Below are 25,342 nucleotides of genomic sequence, written 5' to 3' on the forward strand. Positions count from 1 at the left end.
CTACTGCGCAGGCGCCGGAGACTTGCGCCTGCGCAGTAGAGCGGACCCGACTGAGATCGGGTATTTCCGCCTCCTTCGGAGCGAAAGCAGCCAGAGCGCCTGCGCAGGAGCCTGCAAAGGTAAATATTACGTCACCGCTGTACGGAGGGCTACAGCGAGACCCCCGAGGGACGGCAGACGGCGTGGGAAGCCTCATTAGGATCCTGAGGCTTCCCCCATCCGAGGTGAGTACCCCCCAGGGGACGTTTTAACGTTACAGATTCTCTTTAAAACCAAAACCCATTTTTCACATTACTGGGCAGTTATTTTTCTGGAATGTAATATAAGGAATGGCTGATTGAAACCATGTCAGCTCAGTTCTGAAACTGTGTAACCTTGTAAATGTTGATGTTGTCCTCTACATTTCTCCACTGAAGATCTACATTGAAATGTTTGGGCAGGACATGTTGGAAGAAGTCCACAGTTCCATGCTCTGCCCGCATCTTGGAAGAGAGGAACATGGTGGTGCTGGGGCCACAGAGGTGCTGTAGTGTACAGAGGAGAAGGTCATAGGTCTCTTTTAAATACACAATATCTGCTCCAATGACAAAGTCATAGTCCTGTGGAAAGTTGACTTGGTCAAATCCCCAAGACAGTGCACAGACATTAGGTGGACAACCAGCGAGTATGTTAGCAGACACGTTTTTCTCGATCTGTGGAAGAGTATGTGGGAGGTCTGTGAGAGTCACATCACCACCTGTAGGGATACAAAACACAAGTCATTAGTCACGGGGCAGTATGGGTAGCCATATGCACTATAAACAAGGAGGTAGAATGTTTCCTGATAGGTTTCCAGAGCATGCTCCAGTTTCCTTCCACACACCAAACAACTCTTCCCCCCAACCCCCCGAAACAGTCCCTAGAAAGTCAAATCATAAACATGAGATTGTGAGCCTCATTGACACATAAAGATGGAGATTATAACACGTCTGAGAACATTTTTGTTGACAAGGCATTCCTTTTCTGCTCTATGCCATTGTATTGCACCAAGAACACATGCGTTTTAACACACGATATTCTAACGTGCATGGCGTGCGATTAAACATGTACATTAAAACGCGCATATAAATGCATGAGGTGAATCTAGAAGGATACTACTCTTGTTCCAAAGAAGCAAATCAGAATCAAAGTCAGGAAACAGGAGTTAGGACTCTTCTAAATAAATCGGTGGACTAGAATTAAAAACCATTTTCAGTAATAGGCTCTTGGATATCAGCACTCTTGCATTAAACATAATATTGTCCCATTTCTTTGACTGGAGTTACACGTCAAGGTTATTCCGGGCAGAGAGCAAATTAAGTTTATGTGAAATGTCTCACCTGCTGCAAGATTTTTTTCTCTCTTTTTAGTCAGCAAATACAGAGCAGGTACTTTTAATGGAACTTTATGTATTTTTTTTTTAATTTTCCCAGAACATCTAATGTGACAGAAGTGTTCCTCTTGCTCTAGAATCTAAGGGACTATGCTCAATTAATAAGCGACATGATAAACTGAAATATGAGCATCTTAACCTATGTTTTCTTTTAATAATTACAGCAGTAACCGCCACCTATGAAGCTGATAAGCTAATTTGGCCTAACAGTGAACATATGGAGAGAATAATTAAGCAGGATTCCTCCTATTAAGATCCAAAGATCACATTAACAACTTGTTTACTATTATACACTGCCTTAAATCAAGTAACTCAGACAACCCGGCAAAAAGCTCGAAAACAACCGTCTGCCAGATATCTGACCTTAAACAACCTTTTCCCTTAATAAGGGTTGAAAGTTCATGTAAACCACAGGTGTAAAAACTCCAGTCCTCAATAGCCATGTCCAGGCCAGTGTTTAGGATGCACTGAGAAATGCAGAAATGTGTTCTACATGATGAAGCACACCTTTCCTGACTCACTCCCATGAATTTATTTGAGCTGTGCCAAAAACGCGTTAGAAACTCCATTCTTGAAGACTGGAGTTCCACATCCTTGAAACATATTATCCAATAGCAAATTAATTGTATCTCTTACTTGTCCACTTTGCAGTATTTTTTTCTGGCAGACTTTGTAGATATTTGTTCTAAAGGTCCGTACACACGCCGGACTGGAGGCAACAACGGGTCCGTCGTCACCTCCCGCTGGGTGGGCGTTCCAACGACAGTCCGGCGTGTGTACAGTCTGTTGGCGGACTGATACGGCTGTTTCTGAGTGATCCGCCCGGCGGATCGCTCAGAAACAGCCGTATCAGTCTGCAGACAGACTGTACACACGCCGGACTGTCGCTGGAACGCCCACCCAGCGGGAGGTGACGACGGACCCGTCGTTGCCTCCAGTCCAGCGTGTGTACGGACCTTAAAGCTAAAGTTTCCCCTTTTTGTCCTCCAAATTTGGGGTCTGTAAGAACCATGGTTGCAGAAATCCTGTATCTGATTTCACCAGCTCCTGTGTGCTTATAAATCTTACCTGACATGCTTCGGAGTCTCCCTGTTCCCTACAGCAAGGGTCCCCAACCTTTCCCGGCCCGGGGACCACTTCCTGACCAAATTTTTCTCCGGGGCCTGCCGGGGGGGGGGGGGGGGGGGGTGTTGTTCGGGGGCTGGCGGTTCATCGCGTCCTAGTGGACAGTGTAGTGCGCAGCAGGTTATGGGGGGGGGGGGACATAGCTATCATAGTTGCCCCAATATAGGAAGTTTAGTTGCCCCAGTATGGCTAGCATAGTTACCCCAGTATAGCTAGTATAGTACCAGTGTGGGTAGGTAGTGCCCCAGTATAGCTGGTATAGTGCCCCAGTATAGCTAGTATAGTGCCCAGTATAGAGCCAGTATAGTACCCAGTATAGCAAGTATATATATATATATATATATATATATATATATATATATATATATATATACACACACACATATGTATATGTGTGTGGGGTGTGTGATCCTTACTTGATTGCAGGCTCGTGCAGGCTCTCAGTGGGCTGTCAGCGTCAGGCTCTCACCTCCTCTCTGTAATGGCGCCCAGACGCTGCTCTCAGTATACACTGCAACAGTGCCGCAGTGATGAAATGCATACAGCCATTCATTGATTGGCCTGTATAATAGGGGGGCGGGACTGGAGGCTGAAGGGGGAATGATGATTGCCCCACTGATGGAGGAGGCGGGACTGGCACCTCCGATATGCTATTGGCCGCCGCTTGAGAAGGGGGTGATTGGCCACATGGAGGCGTGACATAGGCCTCAGAGAGGAATCCCCACTGATGCAGGAGGCGGGACTGGCGCCTCCGATAATCGCGGCGTCGCCGCTGTCATCGCTTAAGGGGGCGGGAATTACAACGTATTACACGCACGCCCACTGCTGCAGTCACACAAAGTGAGGGAGGCGGGCCTGGAGACGTATAATGCGCACGCTCACGCCCGCTCGCCCGCCGCGGCTGCCCTTACATTAGAAGTGCAATGTTGCCAAAAGTGAGGCTGAAGCCGCGGCCCACCATGAAATGTCCTGCGGACCACTAGTGGGCCGCGGCCCACATTTTTGATGTCCCTCTCAGGCTAGGAGTTGACACATCCTGTAGGGCCTACAGGATGTGTCAACTCCTAGCCTGAGAGGGACATCAAAAATTTATAGAGTACCCGAGCCGAAGCTCAGCACTCAACATCAGATACTTACCTAAAGAGAGGGAAGCCTCAGGATCCTGTTAAGGCTTCCCTCCTGCTGTGTTGTCCCCCGTCGCTGAGCACAGCCCCCCGAAGATTAGCGACAATGCATCGTTGCTAATCCTTACGGAGCCGCGCATCTCTTCTTTCTGAAGCGGGGCCGCGCAATAGCCGACCCAGCCCCCGCATGCCACAGGCTCAGCCAGGCATCAGGAACAAGAGCTGTGCAGCCCCTGATATGGTGAGTAGGATCCTGAGGCTTCCCTCTATTAACAACAACAACAAATAACATTTGTAAAGCGCTTTTCTCCCGTGAGACTCAAAGCGCATAAGCATGGCTCAGACCATCGTAGTACAGAGGAAGACATTTTATAAATCTGGAAATGCCAGGCTAAACAGGTGGCTTTTCAGTCTGGATTTGAATAGCTCCAGGGATGGTGCTGTCTTTACTGGGTGTGGTAGGGAGTTCCAGAGAGTAGGGGCAGCATGGCAGAAGGCTCTATCTCCAGATTTTTTGAGGTGCACTCTGGGAGTGACCAAGTTTACAGAACTTGCTGATCTGAGGTTGTGAGAGGTGTGGTGCAGCTTCAGCAAGTCCTTCATGTATCCAGGGCCTAGACTGTGCAGGGATTTGAATGTCAGCAGTCCAATCTTGAAGAGTATTCTCCATTCTACTGGTAGCCAGTGCAGTGAGCGAAGGATCGGTGTAATATGACAGTGGCGAGGCAAGTTTGTTAGCAATCTGGCAGAAGAATTCTGCACTAATTGCAGGCGACGCAGGTCCTTTTTGGGGAGGCCAACATAAAGGGCATTGCAGTAGTCCAGACGTGATGTGATGAAGGCGTGGACTAGGGTTGGAAGATCCTCTGGGGGAATCAGATGTTTAATCTTTGCAATGTTCTTCAGATGAAAGGAGGAGGATTTAACTACAGATGAAATTTGGTTTCTGAAACTCAATTCCCCATCGATTAGTACGCCAAGGCTGCGCACAAAGTTGGAGCTGTTTATGTCTGAATTCCCAATCCTGATTGGTGTTGCTTTAGGATAGAGCTGTTTTGATGGCGGGCACTGGCTTTGGACAAACAGGACCTCAGTTTTGTCAGCATTCAGTTTCAACCAGTTATCATTCATCCATGCCTGTAGCTCAGCTAAGCAAGAGTTTATTTTTGGGGTAGGGTCTGTTCCACCAGGTTTGAAGGACAGGTATAGCTGTGTGTCATCGGCGTAGCAGTGGTACGTCAGGCCATGTCGTTGGATAAGTGTGCCGAGTGGCAACATGTAGATTGCAAACAGCAGAGGGGATAGGATTGATCCTTGTGGCACTCCGAATTGTAGAGGTGCAGGTTTGGACATTATGGGTCCTAGGGATACTCTCTGTGTTCTGTCAGTCAGGAATGATCTGAACCACTGGAGGACTGATCCACTGATGCCACAGTACTCCTGCAGTCTGTTAAGCAGGATTTCATGGTCAACTGTATCAAAAGCCGCTGAGAGATCCAACAGGATAAGGATGGAGCATTCCCCTCTGTCCCTTGCCATGAGCAGATCGTTGCAGACTTGGATGAGGGCTGTTTCACAGCTGTGGTGTTTCTTAAAGCCAGATTGTAGAGGGTCCAGGATGTTGTTTACTGACAGCCAGGTTTCAAGTTGCAGATAGACAGCCTTTTCAATAACTTTACCTAAGAAGGGGAGGTTGGAGACAGGTCTGTAGCTGCTCATAGCATCTGGATCCATGGAAGGTTTTTTTAAGAAGGGGCTTGATGATTCCTTCTTTTAGAGAGGTAGGAAACCTCCCTGCTTGTAGAGAGCAATATACTATTTTGTGAAATGCTGGACCAAGCAGGTCAGGGCATTTCAGCATATGTTTAGTTGGTCCAGGGTCCAGGTCGCAGGTTGTCTGGCGGAGGCGACGGAGGATGTCTGAGATCTCTTCCTCACTAATACTTTTGAAGTCAGTCCAGGGTGTTAGGTTGTTTTTGCAGCTATTTCCAGGAGTTGCATGAGTCTTGGGTGCTGTGGATTGAATGAGAGACCGAATGGAGGATACTTTGTCAGCAAAGTAGCACGCAAATTTCTCACATAGCTCCTTTGAGGGAGTTATAGTAGGTTTTAGACAGGATGGATTACATAGTCTATCAACTGTGCGGAATAGTTGGGCTGGTCTGTTGGCGGCCTTTGCGATCTCCTGTGATAGGTAGAAGGATTTTTTCTTGGTGATCGCATTTTGGTAGTTTTCCAGGTGAGAGACAAGGGTGTGTTTATCTTTTGAATTCTGGGATTTTCGCCACTTCCTTTCTAGTCTGCGCACTTCTTTCTTCATGTCCTTTAGTGAGCTGTCAAACCACCGTGCATGGTGAAGTGGTGTAGACTGTTTAATGCGAACTGGAGCAAGGGCGTCATAGGCAGATGACACTGCATGGTTGTACATCAGGACCATGGAGTCTGGGTCTGCGCAATGATTGGTTAATGCGTCGAAGTTGAGGGTATTCTGAACGTGCTGGGGTGAGACATCTTTCAGTGGACGGTATTTTATGAGTTCTTTCCCTCTGTGTTTTATCGCTGGTGCTGCCAGAGAGAAGTGGATGGTGTGGTGGTCTGACCATACCACTGGGTTTATATCCATGTGTGATATTAAAAGTCCGGAATGAAATATAAGATCCAGGGTGTGCCCTTTCGTGTGGGTGGGGAGGTTGACAGCCTGAGAGAGACCCAGTTCATTCATTATGAGAAGTAGTTCACTTCCTAGGTGGGAGTCGTGATCATCCACCCATGCATTGAAGTCTCCCAGAATGATCCATCTAGGGTGTTCCACTGTTAGGCAGGATAAGATTTCAGATATTTCCTTAAGAAAGGCTGGACCATTTTTTTTGGGGGGGCGGTATATGAGCAATATGTTGATGTTTACTTCTGCTGACAGTTGGGCTGCAAGACATTCAAAGGTTTCAGTGGGGCCTATGGGCAGGGGCCTTATGTTCAAAGAGGATCTGAAGCATATGGCAACCCCCTCACCCTTGCGGACTTGTCTCTCACAGTGCAAAACTGAATAATTGGTTGGCACGGTTGCTTCAAGAGTTGGGCCTGCATGCTTCCCAAGCCAGGTCTCTGTCAAAAAGGTCAAATCAGAGAGCTCTATTAGGTCATGTATAGTTGCAGTCTTATTATTTATCGATCTGGCATTGCAGAGTGTGGCTGTGATTGAGCTTTGCTGGGGATGTTTTTTAGGCTTCACTGTCAAAGTTGTTATCCTTTGCCTGGTGTTGCTTCCCTGGTGTTTATTTTTGGATCCACTACCTCTCCGCCCCCTTCTGCATTTCCTGAGTATCCGAAAGGATTTTAAAAGGAGAGCTAGTGAGGTGTTAATTTGTAATTGATTCTTTAGAGGGCAGGCAGAGAAAAGGTCCTTTGATGAGTATTTGTATGTTGACATTATGCTGGGAATACACGATGCGTTTTTGCCGTCGTTTTCGCTTTCGATCGATTCTACTCTCGATTCACTGCTCGATTCCCCTCTCGATTCCTTATCTTTTCTTATCAATTACATTCACTTGAATGTGGAGAAACGAAAGTAGAATCGACCAGATCCAACAGGTTGGAATTTATCTATCGAACCCATCTATCTAATGTAAAAACTTAACGTGTATTCCCAGCATTAGAGACAATAGACTTGTTCTGATAGCTTGTACTTCTGGAGTCCTGCTGAGATCAAAGGGGATCTGTGCAAACTCCTTTCATTCCTACACAGAGTTGGATCATAGATTTATTTTAAGTAAAGTTCCTTGTTTTAGAGTTAGATGATATATGATAACAAATGTGGAAAATAGTCACTTGGTGCATATGCCTTGGATAATGGATAAAGGGTTACTCACAGGGTGGAGTGAGGGCAATCACAGGCAATCAAGTCTTCAGAGAGGTTGAAGGTCTTGTTTCAGGTCAGCTGTTAGAAGGCTTGGTGTGTTCAGCAGTGGTAAGCTTCATGGAGGATTTCAATCCAGTTTAAATCTCTGCCATCCAAAGTAATCCGATTATTCTGGTTGGTTGTAGTTGTAGCCTTAGTCGTGGTGGGTGGAAATCCTCTGTATTTTGAGTCCAGTTTCAGCACAAATAGGTTTAAAGGTGTAGAAATCTGAGACAAGGTCTGGAGCAGCTTAAGAGAGCTGCAGCCCGGCTGGGCGCGCTCAGTAGCACATATTAAGGTATGTGTTTCATTTTTTAAAGTGGATCCGAGATAAACTTTTACTCATTGCATAATTGTGTTCTTTTCATATAGTTTATAGGGCATTCCTCAAGCCAAATACTTTTTTTTGTTTTGTTTTAATACTCTAATTCCCTATAAGCTAAACAAGCCTCGCCCACAGCTCTTTTTGTGCCTTGGCACTGTAGCAAGGGCTTATGGGAGCTCAGTCTGGGCAGGAGGAGGAGGTTACTAACCATCGATTTCAGAGGCAGAGGGGAGGAGGGATGAGTAGAGGGAACTGAATTTACACAGTGGCAAGCTGATAGCATCTCCTGATAGCTGATAGCAGCCTGTGACAAACAGAACATGGCTGCCCACATTGTATAACAGGATGAAATAATCATATTCTGTTGAAGCTGTTTGCAGATAAACATGCTGTGTAAACTAATCTAAACTTCAGGTAACATATATAGACAAGTTACTTGTTACAGTTAGTTTTTTATCTCGGATCCGCTTTAAGGAGGGAGGGAAACAGAAACAAAGTCCATGAAAATAAATGAAAGGGATGAAGGGATATCAGTCTCAGCATCACTGGGGAACAGGCAAGATGGAAACAAGATTTATAATTTATTAAACAAATATTTACTTAATCTGCCAGAGAAACATACTGTACTACTGAGTGGATAGGTAAGCAGTGATCTCCCCAGAAATTTTTTTCCAGCCAGTCGGCATGAAAAAGTAGCCGGGTGGGGCGAGATGAGAGAATGCAGGGCAGGTGCTTTTCTGCACAACTCTGCTTACAGCAGAGGAGGAGGTGAGCCGATGACAGCCGGGTGCTCACCAAAACTAGCCGGGTGTAACACCCGGCTAAAAGAGCCTGAAGAGAACACTGGGTAAGGGCAACAATTAATTTGCCATTAGATAATACGATAATTTTTTTGGTTTATATGGACTTTCAGACCTAGTAAGACATTCTCCGAAATCCAATTTAGTGTTCCAGTACAGAGATTATTAAAAAAAAAAAAAAAAAAACTACAGGAGTTGTCCACAGATAGATTAATGCAGTAATTTTCCTGAAAAGTAAATCAAGGCTAAAACAGCTGGGAAACAGTCAGATAAGACTTTTAATAATGTTTAAGTGCAGGAAAGTTCAAAGGTTCATTACTTCTCTCACATTAAAGTGGACCTGAACTCAGAACTTCCTCTCTGCTCTCTAAGATACGCAACAGGATAATAACCTTTAAAGAAAAACATTTCTTACAGCTGATACAAATCCTAAAATCTCGTGTTTCTACTTCCTGCTTTCATGGAAGCAGACATAGGCTTAACATCCTGTGCTTTCAAATGAGCTTTTCTGCCGTGGCACTCAGGTGACACTGGGGAGAGATCAAATTACTACAATTTGTGAGAAGACACAAATGAGGGGAAATTAAACAGGCTAAACTCTCTAAATACATACAGGGCACATTTCTATGTTTTCCCTCTGTCCTGTGCAAGAGTTCAGGTCTACTTTAACTGCATTTGGAAAGCTGATTGAAGTCTATGCCCTGTTTGTGGCTGCTAATTTCATTGGCTCCAGACCACATGATTGCTTTGCGACAATCACAGCAATCACATTGCTTAAAATTGCATGGACGGCTCTGGGCTTAAAGGGCCAAAGGCATCTGGTGTCAAAGAAGTTAACAAGTTTTAAAGTGTGCATTCTAAACAGCAACTGTGACAGTCTGATTAAATCTTAAAAAATTAAGTCATTAAACTGAAAATAAAAATATAAGACATTTTATGTTATTAATTATCTATTTATCATCCATACTACAAAAGCAGATTATCTCCCTGAACAACCTCCAGGGGGCAGCAAAGAGCTCTTGTCATCAGCCTCAGTCCTTCACGTGGATCGATTTAGAGGCATTTCAGGTTCCTTCCATCAATTTACTGGAAAGAAACACTTTCTAATATGAAATAACACAACGTGGGTGTAGTATATATACACAAGCTTCTGAAAAACTCAATTTCTCTGAAATTTCTCTCTTCAGCGAGATGAGGCCTTCCACACTTGGAAGAATCTCCGCAGCACCAGATGGATAATGTTAATGGGCTCCATTACTTGCACCAAACAAGAAGCGGACTGTTCAAGCTTTTAAAGAGTGGAACTAAGGAGATGAAAACTGAAGAGACAAATGTACATTTAACTAAGTGCTATTTAAATGTCTTATCCACCCACCAGCAGCATCAAGAACAAAATGTAGCAGCACTCAATATTGCTACATCTAAAATGGCACTACTGGGCTGGTGTAGTTATGCTGCAGAAGGTCATTGCTACATGACCTTGCTACATCCTAATATCCACATCACTTACAAAGCTCCACTCCAGGCTCAGATGTGTTGGAACTTGGTTGTAGTGCTTATTGTTATAAGCTCTTTTTTAAGCTGATGTCAAATAAATAACTTGTAAAAGGACTGGTCAGGAACCCAGACACTGGCAACTTCCTGCACCACAAACTGTGTGTTACAGGCTGCAAATTTTTCTGACAGATTCAGACTGTGCCTTCCCCCTTGTAATCAAAGCAACGGTGTGGACTTAATACAATATGAAATAACTGTTAGGCTGGGTTCACAATGCATTTTAAAGCCAAACGGATCAGGTACTGCGGATCCGGTTTCTGCTTCACTGGATCTGTAAGGCCTCGTTCACACTGGCTAAAGGATCCATGAAGACGGATCTGATCACCGGTCGATCGGATCAGTTTTCACTTTGATCTATGCACCTGAGCAGGCGGGTGAGGGAGGGTTAACTTACCAGGCTTCTGTCTTACTCCTTGCGTCTCACGTGGCGTCACATGACTACCACACTTCCTCCTTCATCCTGGAAAGAGAAAGATTGGTAGTCACATGACACGGCGAGGGACAATTGGTGAAGAGATGGAAGCCTGATAAGAAACCCTCACTCACCTGCCTGCTCTCACATGCGTCCCCGCAGACCCCCACCCAAAGTGGAGCATCCTCCCAGACCAACACTCCAAATGGAGAGTCCTCACATCCCTCCCTCCCAGTGGAGCACCCCCACCCCCAGTGGATTAGCCCTCAGAACGGTCTGTTTCTTCACTAGTGTGAAGAAACTTTCCATCCTCCCATTGCTCCCAATGCAGTTTTTGGTCCGCTGAGCTCAGCGGTCCGGAAAAATAGGTGCTGCAGCAAAGTTGCGTTCCATCCAGCGGAACATACGCAATGGATCCGTTCGAGTGGACGAATGTGAACGGTTCCATTGGTCAACATTTGATCCATTTACATCCGTCCCGTTTATACAGTATCCGTTCTGCTTCCGGGCCGATGTTTAACGCTAATGTGAACCGGGCCTTAAAGAGAACCTGTACTGAGTAAAAATATTTAAAATAAACACATGAGGTAACTTCAAATGAAAATTACAGAGTTACCTTGCCATCAGTTCCTCTCAGAAGCTCACCATTTTCTTCTGACAATAATCCCTTCCAGTTCTGACAATATTTTGTCAGATCTGAAATATATCAGTTGCTGTCAGTAAAATATCAGTTGCTGTCAGTTGTAGCTGAGAGGAAAACGGATGTACCAGGCAATGTCCATGTTTCCCTATGGCTCAAGTGGGCAATGTTACAGTTTAACTGTGTGCTGACCAGAAAGCTGTTATGGGTAATGGCTATTTTCAAAATGGAGGACGGAAAATTCCCTTGATCATAGTGAACAAATAGGACGCGGGAGAGGAGAAAGACACTGAGGAGTAGACTACATGGAAGGTAAGTATGACTTGTGTATGCCTATTTTGACTTTTATTTTCAGTACAGGTTTTCTTTAATGTTCGATACTATTATGGTTATAATATTCTTATTTGTAACATCAAGGACATTAGGATTCCAGAAGCACAGAGGCACACAAAAATGGAAAACAAGAGTGGTGAAACATGGGTGTGATCATGATAGATTTGTGAGCATTGTCCATAAAATGAACATACATGAACCTAGAGTGCATGCTGTAGCCACATTCTTAATGTGACATACTTCCTTTACCCACACAATAATATGCCATATAGATTTACTGAGTCTCAAGTAGACAACAGTGCTCTTTATGAAGAAAAGGAAGAATAAATGATAAAGGGAGGTGATGGGGAATTCAGGTAGGTGTTGATGGGTACATTTCTCTCAAGAGTACAGTGCAGGCTGATATTTTCAAAAATACTTTGTCATTGGGAATGAATAAGATATTACAAATAAACATTTCATTTTTTTCAAAGCTCTTAGGCTTTTTAGGCTCTCTCACTCAACTGCATTTACTTTTATTCTCTATATTGTTTTTAGTAAACAACTGTATATTATTTTATTTTTCCTCATTGTCCACTTTAAAATGCATAGAAAATAAGGTAATTACTAAAAATAAAAATGTATCATCTACTAAAAAAGCCCAATTATATATATAGATCATTTGGGTAATAAGTATTGATAATGTTATTGGCGAACGAATGAGCGCTGAAATGTGAAAGTTTCCCTGGCCCATGAGGGGAAAATAACTTGTAGTGGTCAAAGGATACCTGTAACCACCGCGGTGGGTGTGGGTGGGAGAGTTACACACTCATCTAAGAAGAGGGAAGACTCTGGATCCTTTATGGTCTCTGGACCCGAGTCTAACTCCAGATTAGTTCTGGGCAAGAAAGATGGGATTCCAGCACTCTCACAGTTACAGCATGGGACTGGACTCCACTAGGCATTGGACTGTATAGGTGTAATTCCCTTAACCACTTAAGGACTGCAGTCATAAAACCCCTTAAAGGAAAGGTTCAGGGAGGGTGGAGGAAAAATAAAAATCAATTTCCACTTACCTGGGGCTTCCTCCAGCCCGTGGCAGGCAGGAGGTGCCCTCGCCGCCGCAGGCTCCCGGTGGTCTCCGGTGGCCGACCCGACCTGGCCAGGCCGGCTGCCAGGTCGGGCTCTTCTGCGCTCCAAGTCCTGGTACTTCTGCGTCCCACGTCGGCGCTCTGACGTCATCGGACGTCCGCTGGGCTGTACTGCGCATGCGCAGAACTACTGCGCATGCGCAGTACAGCCCGGCGGACGTCTGATGACGTCAGAGCGCCGGCGTGGGACGCAGAAGTACCAGGACTTGGAGCGCAGAAGAGCCCGACCTGGCAGCCGGCCTGGCCAGGTCGGCCACCGGAGACCACCGGGAGCCTGCGGAGCGGCGGCGAGGGCACCTCCTGCCTGCCACGGGCTGGAGGAAGCCCCAGGTAAGTGGAAATTGATTTTTATTTTTCCTCCACCCTCCCAGAACCTTCCCTTTAAGGACCAGAACTTTTTTTCCATTCAGACCACTGCAGCTTTAACGGTTTATTGCTCGGTCATACAACCTACCACCTAAATGAATTTTACCTCCCTTTCTTGTCACTAATACAGCTTTCTTTTGGTGCTATTTGATTGCTGCTGCGATTTTTACTTTTTATTATATTCATCAAAAAAGACATGAATTTTGTCAAAAAAATTGATTTTTTTTTACTTTCTGTGCTGACATTTTTCAAATAAAGTAAAATTTCTGTATACATGAAGCACGAAAAATGTGGACAAACATGTTTTTGATTAAAAAAAAAAAAAAAACTAATTCAGCCTATATTTATTGGTTTGGGTAAAAGTTATAGCGTTTACAAACTATGGTGCCAAAAGTGAATTTTCCCATTTGGAAGCATCTCTGACTTTTCTGACCACCTGTCATGTTTCATGAGGGGCTAGAATTCCAGGATGTTATAAATACCCCCCAAATGACCCCATTTTGGAAAGAAGACATCCCAAAGTATTCACTGAGAGGCATGGTGAGCTCACAGAAGATTTTATTTTTTGTCACAAGTTAGCGGAAAATTACACTTTGTGACAAAAAAAAAAGTTTCCATTTCTTCTAACTTGCGACAAAAAAAAATGAAATCTGCCACGGACTCACTATGCTCCTCTCTGAATACCTTGAAGTGTCTACTTTCCAAAATGGGGTCATTTGTGGGGTGTGTTTACTGTCCTGGCATTTTGGGGGGTGCTAAATTGTAGGCACCCCTGTAAAGCCTAAAGGTGCTCAAGGGACTTTGGGCCCCTTAGCGCAGTTAGGGTGCAAAAAAGTGCCACACATGTGGTACCGCTGTACTCAGGAGAAGTAGTATAATGTGTTTTGGGGTGTATTTTTACACATACCCATGCTGAGTGGGAGAAATATCTCTGTAAATGGACAATTGTGTGTAAAAAAAAAAAAAAAATCAAAAAATTGCCATTTACAGAGATATTTCTCCCACCCAGCATGGGTATGTGTAAAAATACACCCCAAAACACATTATACTACTACTTCTGAGTACGGCGATACCACATGTGTGACACTTTTTTGCAGCCTAGGTGCGCTAAGGGGCCCAACGTCCTATTCACAGGTCATTTTGAGGCATTTGTTTTCTAGACTACTCCTCACGGTTTAGGGCCCCTAAAATGCCAGGGCAGTATAGGAACGCCACAAGTGACCCCATTTTAGAAAGAAGACACCCCAAGGTATTCCGTTAGGTGTATGGCGAGTTCATAGAAGATCTTATTTTTTGTCACAAGTTAGTAAAAAATGAAACTTTGTGAAAAAACAATAAAAATCAATTTCCGCTAACTTTTGACAAAAAAATAAAATCTTCTATGAACGCTTCATACACCTAACAGAATACCTTGCAATTTTACTCACCAGATTGGGGACACTTTGGCACAGTTTAAGCGCGTTAAAGCATAACCAAGAGCCCCGGTCACTGTTTTCCTGTTGTGTGCTGCAGCCCCTCTGTATTTTTATATATATTTCTTGTGGAGATTGGGGTCTCCATTGCTGCGTGCATGCTTTGCAAAAAAAATTGCATTAAAGTTGGTTTGTGCTGCTCACCCCTTGGTATTTGTTTATAATTTTCCCCTGTGAGCCTGTATAACCACGCCCACCTCTAGCACAGTTAAGCATATAAATGAGTGGATTGCACATATTCAGAGAGTTCATTTAGTAGCTAGTGAAAGGTGAGGTGCTTTTAATTACCTTTTCTCCCATTTAGTTGACTCTTGGGTTTTTGGATTCGTTCCCACTAGACTGCTGATAAAAAAAAACTAGCATTGCATGGTTAGAGTAGGACTCACCAGATCGGGGACACTTTGGCGCAGCTGGTGAGCTTAAGCGGGGTTAAAGCGTAACCAAGAGGGGTGTGTGTGTGTGTAGGGGTGTGTGTGTGTATGTAGGGGTGGGTGTGTGTGTGTGTGTGTGTGTGTGTGTGTGTCTGAGCCGCACACACCCTGATCGCATAGGAGCACGATGAGGAGGCATGTGGCTGGCCAGCTTTGAGGCGGTCGGTGTTGCTGACTGAAGGGCCGCGGAAGGGGTCGGTGTTGCTCACTGAAGGGCCGCGGAAGGATGCCCTAGGTAAGCTAAACTACTTTTTTTTTTTTAACTTAAAGGGAACCTAAACTGAGAAGGACATGGATTTTTCCTTTTAAAATTATACCAGTTGCCTGACTCTCCTGCTGATCCTGTGTCTCTAATACTTTTAGCCACAGCCCCTCAACAAGCATGCAGATCAGGCGCTCTGACTGAATTCAGACTGGATTACCTGCATGCTTGTTTCAGGTGTGTGATTCAGCTACTACTTCAGCCAAAGAGATCGGCAGGACTGACAAGCAACTGGTATTGTTTAAAAAGAAACATCCACATCGATCTCAATTAAGGTTCCCTTTAAGATTTCCTTTAAGAGGTACAATAGTAGAACAGCCGAAACCTGAAGTGGTTAAGGTGCAAGTGTACAGGTTTTACCATAAATTCTATCTACACATCAATGATTGTCCAACAGAAGAAAAAATATTTCTCGCTGGGCTCAGTTTAAACATTTGACATACTTTCCATGGTCAATAATCATTAGAAGTCGGTTTCCCGTTTTAGAGTAATTGTTTCTCACCTAGTAGAGATAAAAGAATCCCCACAATGCCAGTTCCAGCGCCCAGTTCAATAATCTTCTTTCCCTTGAAGTTCAGCTTTTGTTCCTCAAAGAACGAACACAAGTTCAGAGCCTGTAATGCAAGTGCAAGCTGAGTGAATAACAAGCTAACATTACTGAAGAAAGCCAGCAACCAAACACAAAGACAAACGTATAAAGGCGAGAGGCCAATGTCGCATATGTCTATCGCATAGCTCTGTGCTTGTTTTATCAAGAAACGGTGTATGATTTTGTCAAGAGATGGTTTGTTCTGTAGACAGTAGAGAAGATCAGTGAGATGCTCTTAATTTAAAGTTGATGCAAATCAATCTTAAAGGGATACTGTAAGGGGGGGGGGGGGGGGGGGTCGGGGGAAAATGAGTTGAACTTACCCGGGGCATCTAATGGTCCCCCGCAGACATCCTGTGCCCGTGCAGCCACTCACCGATGCTCTGGCCCCGCCTCCGGTTCACTTCTGGAATTTCAGTCTTTAAAGTCTGAAAACCACTGCACCTGCATTGCCGTGTCCTCACTCCCGCTGTCATCAAGCGCGCACAGCGCAGGCCCAGTATGGTCTGTGTCTGCGCAGTACGATCCTGGTGACATCAGCGGGAGCGAGGACACAACAACGCAGGCGCAGTGGTTTTCTGACTATAAAGTCAGAAATTCCAGAAGTGAACCGGAGGCGGGGCCGGAGCATTGGGGAGTGGCTGCACGGGCACAGGACGCCTGCGGGGGACCATTAGAAGCCCCGGGTAAGTTCAACTCCTTTTCCCCCGACCCCATACAGTATCCCTTTAAGGGGCCCATACACCTAACGATTTTCCCGCCGATATACAGCAGATTCGATCACTGTGATCGAATCTGCTGTGAAATCGTTGCGCAAATGTTGACCGAACGATCGATTCCTGACCGAAATCAATCGTTCCTGTCCGTGCAGAAGATTTTGCTCGATCGGCGGCGGGTCGGGAGTGCGTCGATAGCGGCGTTCGAATGTCTGACGCAATACATTACCTGTTCCGCCGGTGCGTATCCCCGCTGTCACTGCTGCTACTTCTCCGCTGGGCTCCAAGTCCAGCAGGCTTCACTTCTTCCTGCCTCGGCAGGAAGTTTAAACAGTAGAGCGCCCTCTACTGTTTAAACTTCCCCGGACAGGAAGTGAAGCTGGAGCCCTGGAGCCGAGCGCGAAGAAGAACACAGCGGAGACCGGGGGACTCGCGCCGGTCAGATCAGGTAATGTATGCGGGGGCGGCGGCAGCTTCACAGATGGTGAATTGATTTCATGAAATCGATTCACAATCTGTTTGCAGTAAAGACAGCCATACGATCCCTCTCTGATCAGATTCGATCAGAGAGGGATCTATCTGTTGGTCGATCTGATAGTAAATCGAGCAGTGTATGGCCACCTTTATGCAAATCTATGAAGCTTGGCATCGGACCAATCGAATGCAGCAGCGGCTGATCTTAATTGGTCCAACATAAACTTTGTATCAAATCAAAATGATTGGAATCTCATTGACCAGCTGAAGTAGAAATCAGCAGAGCTACATAGACAGTTAGATTATGCTTTGCTGAAACAATTGTTTTGGTAAATAATATAAAGTGTGCCCAGCCAGGATGCACTCGGCCACAGCCGGTAGCAGGTCCAGAAGAAGCTAATTCGGCGGGCTTCTGTCAAAAAAAAAAAAGTTTAGCACAACCATTCCCTGTAACAGTAGTGGTGAAGATCCAGAGGATGCCCACAACAAAAGGCTGGCGCTTCCATGGGGCCAAATTAGACAATTCCCCAGTGCCTGTAAGGGCTCAGGCACACTATAAGCCCTTTTCTGAGTGCTTGCAATTGACACACATTTTTACACGTACACGATCATGGTGATTTTAATGAAAGTGAATGGGAGCGATTTTTAAAAAGCGCTCAGAAAGCGCTAATCAATCGCAAGCACTCAGAAAGGTGCTTATAGTGTGTCTGAGCCCAAAAGTCCCCAAGTCTCTGGCCTCACTACTGGAATCCAGGACTGGGGGAGGGACAAAGGAAACCTTATAGTATTACATTTGAGTGGGATGAAGGCCACCTAATACTGCTGTCTGAGGGGTGGGGGACAAAAAGCCACCTAATATTTCTATAAGGGTGTGAGGGCATACACTTAAAAAAAAGCGCCTGGAAAAAAGGGCACAGGGGATTGCCGCTAGTAAAATATCGCTACACTTAGCGATATTCGTATACTACTGCATTTAGATAGTAAAATATCAGTAATATTTACTGATATTTTACTATGGCTATACGTAACCCTACTCTCACACAGAACCCGTCCCTGTTGGTGCCTAACGCTAAGCCCCCCCCCTCCCGGTGGTGCCTAACCCCAAGCCCTCCCTGGAGGTGCCTAACCAAGACCCTCCTGGGGTTGCATAACCCTGAGACCCCCCTGCCGGTGCCTAATCCTATGACTCCCCCCAGTGGTGCCTAACCCTAAATCCCCCTTCTAAAGCTAACACCCCTCTTCCGCAATATGTGGCTATGAAGGTAAATTTGGGCGCCCGGAGGCACGAGCAGGGCTGTGGAGTCGGTCCAAAAATCCACCGACTCAGACTCCTCAGTTTAGGATTCCACCGACTCCGACTCCTCCAATTTGCATATTACAATTTTGTTGATTAACAGTATGTAACGTGAAATTCGTCTCTTAACTGCCAACGCTTAGGAATTTTACAAGAGAACTGAAGTGAGAAGGATATGTAGACTACTATATTTATTCCCTTTAGACTAAAACTAGTCCTTGGTAAGAGTACTTGTAAAAGGTACAGACCGGAACAAAGAACATCTATCAGGCCCTAGGCAATGTAACTGTGGGTACATGTAAGAGTGATGTGCAGGTACTCTGCAGGGGAATGAGGAGATTCTTCCTCTATTACACATTCTTTATGCACAATCTGAACAAGGTTTATGGGTGATAGACAACACCTCTGTGTTCAATGTGCACAACATTCTCAGTGGATTCCCTGCAGCTCTGTGGAGAGTGCATATGTAGAGTATAGTACTACTGTGTAACAAAGTAAACCTGAGACAGATGAAATGAAGTTTTATACATACCTGGGGCTTTCTCCAGCCCCCTTCAGGCTAATCAGTCCCTCGCTGTCCTCCTCCACCACCTGGATCTTCTGCTATGAGTCCAGGTACTTGAGCCAGTCTGGTGTAGTGCGCATGCACACACTCCGCCGCCGGGAGCATACTACACCTGCGCAGCACTATTGTGCAGGTGCAGAACGCTCCTGGCTGTGGAAGCGGCACGTAGCCAGACTGTTCTGACTGGCTGAATTACCTGGACTCATAGCAGAAGATCCAGGTGGTGGAGGAGGACAGCAAAGGACCGAATGGCCTGAAGGGGGCTGGAGGAAGCCCCAGGTATGTATAAAGCTTTTCTTTTAATTCGCCTCAGGTACCCTTTAATTCATAGTCACCAAACCAAATTTTAACAACATATCAATTTATTTGATTTCATGAGCAAAGGGAGTGCGTACATTTGCATAAACCAGCATCAATGCAGAATTATTTCCATCTCATTGACCATCTCTATTAGTGACACAGCTACACATCAGGCTTTATTCTTACAGCATAGATGTTATTTCGTATATATAAGAGATTCCTGTGTACACATCATATATACAGTCACAATCAGATGTGTATATCTGACTTTAAAAATACGGGGACTGCTTTATTGAAGCAGCACAAGTAACTCATTTTGATTGGTTTATTTCATTTTTGTGGACTGAACACAGCTATTACTGTATATATACATTATTTTTAATGACTATTATCTGAGAAATAGAACATTTTATCATATTTTCTATTTTAATTACAGTTACAAATTCATTAGGAGTCGGAGTCAGAGTCGGTGCATTTTTTCCCGACTCCAGGCACCCAAAATTGCTCCGACTCCACAGCCCTGGGCACGAGGGGGCAGTTTCCGCAGACAGGCTTGCGGGAAAAAAACATTGGCTTACGGAAAACTCTTAGTTTACCTATCATGTCGCAAAATGCAGCTTTTAAAATAGGCGCTTATGGCAGCACCGTTTGAACCGAAATGGCTCCTGCGCCTTTTTTTCCTAATATCACTGTTCTTGATCATTTTTGACCAGGGCCCCATTTCACCTAAAACCAGCACTACCACTACCAAACTAATTTTTATTTTTAATTCACTTCAGGAGTACTTGGAGATAACTATATACAGTACATCTTTCTGTCCAACTTGACATATCTCTAGGACTGGTATGTTTAGGCAGCTTAGACAGCCATCATTAACTTTAAATTACATCACCAGTATGTCAGGTAACTATTTTAGTCCCCAGTCACATGCCTCCTTCATCAAGCCTCCTTAGCTAGTTTGTAAAGGCTTGTATATCTGCACATGCACTGAATGGTCCTAGCCACGGAACCACGATTGAGGAGGGGTGCAGCTGGGACAGTGAATGAACAGTAGTGTATAACTCAGCCGACTCGCAGACTTGTGACTGTGGAACAATGGAGGGAACCCTGAGGACACAAAGGGACCTGAAAGACTATGGGGGCTATGAGGGTACCTACCATGCTATGTATAGTATAACACGTCTGATGCAATGGAGTCTGTACTGCATACATTTGAAACCGGCGCCGGTAGACTTGGGCGCAGGATACAGCCTGTATGGCTGATCCTGCTTCTGCACAACTCTGGGCCGTGTTAATTACTATTCCCCCTCCAGGCCACCATGGATAGTGGGGGAATGATATAATTCAGCTTCCAGCCATTGCTGGAGGCCGAATTATTGTGTTTTTTAAGCAAATTTAAGTTTAAGCAAATTTGGCTCCGTCTTCTGGCGGGGCCGGTGTTACTCACTGAGCGCCGCTGTAGATGTGATTCCCATTATAGTCTATGGTGGCGCCGGCTGCGCCCAAATCTAGCAGCACTGAAAAGCACTGCTCCGGTCTGAACTAGGGTATCAAGCTCTGGATGGTGACAGTACATCAGCTGTCACTGCGAACACCACAAATCGGTGCTAATATGGACCTAGTTTTACTACAGACCTGTAAAATTAACTTCTCCTCGTCTCCACCTAACATTAATCCTTCCCCTGTCAGATGCCTAAAAGTAACCTGCCCCTCTCCGACAAACACTGTAAAAACAGCACAGAAGATTTGGGCGCAGCCAGCACCACCATAGGAATTACGGCTATAGTGGTGCTCAGTGGGTAATTTGGATGCCCTGAACAGACACAAATTACTACAAAAACACTGTAATTCGGCCACAAGCAATAGCTGGAAGCCAAATTACACGTTTCCCCACCATCCAGGGCGGCCTGAAGGGGAATAGTAATTAAACCGCCAGGACTTGTTGATGCAGGGTTTTTATCTGATTGTCATCTGGAAGGAATTTTTTCCCTTTTGGTGCTAATTGGACCATGCCTTGTAAGAGTTTTTCACCTTCCTCTGGATTAACAGGGATATGTGAGGGGGCGGGCTGGTGTTGTACTTTGTTCTCTGGTTGAACTCAATGGACTATGTTTTTTTTCAACCCAAATAACTATGTAACTATGTGACTTGTGCAGGAGCAGGGTAAGTCGTTTATTGGCTTTACCTTGCACCCAAATCTCCCAGCAGCCAATTCATAGGTTTGCCTCTCCAATGCAAACCTATAGCCCTGTCAGATGCCCAAAGGTGCCATACATCAGGCGATGTATGAACAGATCGGCCATGAGACAGATTGCCTGCCCATACACCACAGAACGATTTCCAATAGATTTCAGCATAAAATCGGCTTAGCGCCACCTGCCTGGCCGCCCCCCTCCAAAATATGAAAATGGCCCCCATGCTCCTTGTAATCTCACCTGTGTGCCTGCACGACTCCTAGCCTCCTCCACGACTGACTGGATCGCTAGTGCCATGTTGTACAGGCACTCACAATAAAGGCAGAAACAGCACAGACTAGGAATCACACTGGCAGTCAGATGAGATTTTCAAACTCTACACACAGGCATCAGGGAACAATTTACCAGGGCTGTGGAGTCGGTACAAAAATCTTCCAACTCCGACTCCTCAGTTTATGAAACCACGACTCCGACTCAATCTCCGGGTACCCAAAAAGGCCCCGACTCCGACTCCTCGACTCCTTAGTCTAATACTTGACAGGGCTGTGGATTTTGTACAAAAATCATCCGACTCCTCAGTTTATGAAATCAACAACTCCAACTCCGAGTACCCAAAACTGCCCCGACTCCGACACCACAGCCCTGCAATTTACGCTTGGGAGGGACACCAGCTGGGTGATCGTGATATCGACAATCGTTGTGAGATGACGCATTTGCGGCCGAGATTTTTTAGCATGTCCGAATTATGCTCTTGACCCAAAATCAATCAAATCCTCGATTGGGCAGACATGTTGCAGCACCTATTTTCCTCCAATTCATTAAAATTATCCAAAAGCATGATTGTTCAGGCTTGTAAAAAAATCACTCGAAGTATGGCCACCTTAAGGGCCTTTTTCCACTAGCCTGCGATTTGCTTCTGATCGCAAATCGCAAGGTACATTAAACTAATGGAAACTGCAGCAGCAATTTCCATTAGTGCGATCCGATTGCGATTTTGGTCAAAGCGCAATCGTCGTCCTGCCGCGTTTTGTATGCGATTGAGCTGGACTATAATGAGTATAGTAGCTCAATCGTAATCGCATGGTGGAAATTGAAACGCGATTGCGATCGGAATCGCGATCGCATTCCATAGTGGAAAAGAGCCCTTACACTAACCTCCACCAGTGTCCAACACCAACCACCCCTCTATGTCGCAGATTACAATGTGGAATTGTAGTGCGCATATGTGCATCTTCTGCTCACGCCTGGCAGCACAAGATGAGCATCAGCACCTAATGTCATTGCAACGGCATAAAGTATTCAACTGCCAATACAGTTGAATATTATAGGCCACAACAGGGAATGGAAGAGACGCAGTAGGCAAGGAGCAGCACTGAGAGCATCTGTAATAAGCAATGAATACGTTTCTTTTCTAAATCTATTCGTTTTTGAGCTTCTCTAATGTTTGTCTTCAAAATTTTCTGAGTGTTTGAATCTATAAAAAAGAGAGAGAGAGAGAAACACCGCTGGTGATCGTGAGGCTGAGCAAGGCAGCGAGAGCTCAGCATGCTTCCAAGCTATGGAATGAAAATGAATCACATCACAGACGGCGGCGGTAGCTGCAATCAACACAGCGACCCCTCCCCCTAAATACTCACAGCGTCCCACACCGGAGCGGCCACCCCCAGCCTGGCCCCATAGAGCTGAGTGATGCGGAGCTGCTGGCCGCAGAACTGATAGTGGCTCTCCTCCGTGTACGTGTCCGAGAAGAGAGAGGCCAGATCCCGCGGCAGCACATCACTCAGGCCGCTCTCCTCCTCCATGGTAGTGTGTATGGAGGCAGCTCATTACCCAGACACCCTGCACGTTCCATGCTGCTTCCTGCTTGCTCCACCTCATCCTGTGGCCACGAAGCACAATTCTCAATGCAAACAGAGAGTCGATGCCTGTGCCTGATAAAGTTGCTCTGCCCTTTTTTTACAGATTTGTAACATCTGCCATGTGCAACAAAGTTTCGTTTTTAGGATTAACGTAAATCATTACAAAAGAAGGGACAGACACTGAAAAATTGTTGATTGGAATGATTATAGCAATCATCTTCAGCGAAAGCTAGGTGTACTCTAAAGGTGCGTACACACATGCGACTATAGTCGTTTGAAACAATCGTTCCCCGATCGTTTCAAACGACGATCGTTTAAAAAAAAAGCAGCCAACGACCATTAAGTCTTAACGACGGACGAGCTAGATCGTTTAAAACAAACAATCTAGCTTGACAGATTTTTTCCAACGACGATCGTTTGCAAAAGTAGTACATCGTTGGAAACGGTCGTTCGTACTAGGCTTGACATGCGCATTGCGCATTTCACTATTTCTCCATGGAACTTTTCATTTTTATGCGCAAGCGCAATAGTTGCTTTACGTGATGTAATGTTTGTTCTAACGATCTGATCGTTACACACCTTTTACCACTAACTTTACTCAGGTCGTTCTTTCGTCAAATAAAAGTTCGTTCGTCGTTGACAACGAACGATCGTTGTCGCATGTGTGTACGTAGCTTTAGGCATACCTCCCAACTTTTTGAGATTAGAAATAGGGACGAAGTGGACCTGAACTCTTGCTCAGGACAGAAGAAAAACAGAGCGAGAAATGCACAGTTATGTAGGTGCCCACACTTTTTCGTCTTGTGAGCTACTTTCAAAAATTAGCAAGTCAAAGTGATCTACCTACGTACAATTTTAGGAGCACACTTGTATATACAGAATGGAAAATGTAGTGGGGTCGGAATCTACCGGTAGATCGCGATCTACCTAATGGGCACCCCTAAGTCTAATTCCCTATCATCTGTGACTAATCACAACTTGTAATTCGATCCCTCAGCTGACTGCTACAGCAGAAAGTTAATTGGTAAACACAGGAGCTTAACTATACTGTCTTCTTCCATGAAGGCAGGAAGTGTTGGGTTCGGTAACTCGCCGGCTTCTGAGCACCTCGTCGGAAAGCAACTAGGAGCCCATGAGGAGGTATGGTGAGACTACCAGATATTGCTGGTATTTAAAATGCCTCCAATGAACCCCGCCCCCCCCCCCCCCCCCAAAAAAAAAAAAAAAAAAAAACAAGCTGCAAAACTATAGTCCCCTTTATCCCTCAGGCTTGCTGGTTTGTTGAGACTTCCAGTTGGCTGAATTCTGGATAACAGGGACTCTGCTGTATAAAGATTGCATAATAACAACAGGGCTGTGGGGTCGGTACAAAAATCATCTGACTCCTCAGTTTATGAAACTTCCGACTCCGGGTACCCAAGATTGCTCCGACTTCTCAGTTTATGAAACTTCCGACTTCGGGTACCCAAAATTGCTCTGACTCCTCGACTCCAACTCAGACTCCACAGCCCTGAATAAAAATATGTACCGGTAGTTTTATAATTTAAACCACACTCGTCCTTTCTATCCTGGTTCATTTTCCTTCATATTAACATTTGAAAATAAGAAACAAACTGAAGGATAGGAATAAAGTTTGGAGTCAATTAAACACATTTTTCAGTAGAAAAATATATAGTTACATAGATCCTAAAAAATACATATATGCACATCAGTCCTGAAAGAGGGACACATGAGGGAGAAAGGGACACAGAGATTTGGCTCCCAAAGAGGGACTGTCCCTCTAAAAGAGGGACAGTTCGGAGCTATGCTGAAGGCCTTTATCGCAACAGAGCTGAAAAGTCACACCATTTGATACCATATTGTGAGGCTATAGTACATGGCTTTTCTCAGACGGTAGCCATGTTATTAAAGGGATACTTAAGCCTAGATGAAAAAAAATCAGTTTTACTCACCTGGGGCTTCTACCAAACCCCTGCAGCTGTCACATGCCCTTGCAGCCATTCATGTGCACACCAAAAAGTGCTAGCGTAATCACAAATGCTCAGCGCTTTTTGAAGTGAGTTTTCT

General features: G+C 45.1%; 1 protein-coding gene across 1 annotated transcript; it reads right to left on the reverse strand.

Annotated features, from left to right (window-relative positions):
- Positions 1-265: 265 nt before the first annotated feature.
- Positions 266-23,281, reverse strand: EEF1AKMT3 (EEF1A lysine methyltransferase 3). Its single transcript, XM_068265139.1, has 3 exons — positions 23,054-23,281; positions 15,786-15,897; positions 266-736 (listed from the first exon to the last, which is right to left on the reverse strand). Exons 1-3 carry the CDS (start codon positions 23,216-23,218, stop codon positions 354-356), a joined length of 660 nt encoding a protein of 219 aa, XP_068121240.1. The 5' UTR covers positions 23,219-23,281; the 3' UTR covers positions 266-353.
- Between the last annotated feature and the right edge of the window lie 2,061 nt (positions 23,282-25,342).

Source organism: Hyperolius riggenbachi, chromosome 2, assembly GCF_040937935.1.
Source record: "Hyperolius riggenbachi isolate aHypRig1 chromosome 2, aHypRig1.pri, whole genome shotgun sequence".
NCBI classification, from domain to species: domain Eukaryota; kingdom Metazoa; phylum Chordata; class Amphibia; order Anura; family Hyperoliidae; genus Hyperolius; species Hyperolius riggenbachi.

Bases quoted from the DNA above. Each gene is read 5' to 3' on its own strand.
- EEF1AKMT3 (XM_068265139.1), bottom strand. From the start codon at position 23,218: ATGGAGGAGGAGAGCGGCCTGAGTGATGTGCTGCCGCGGGATCTGGCC. The intron at 15,898-23,053 runs GTGAGTATTTAG...CTTGCATTACAG, and splicing joins CCGCTCCGGTGTGGGACGCT to GCTCTGAACTTGTGTTCGTT. The intron at 737-15,785 runs GTGAGAAACAAT...GTATCCCTACAG, and splicing joins GATTCTTTTATCTCTACTAG to GTGGTGATGTGACTCTCACA.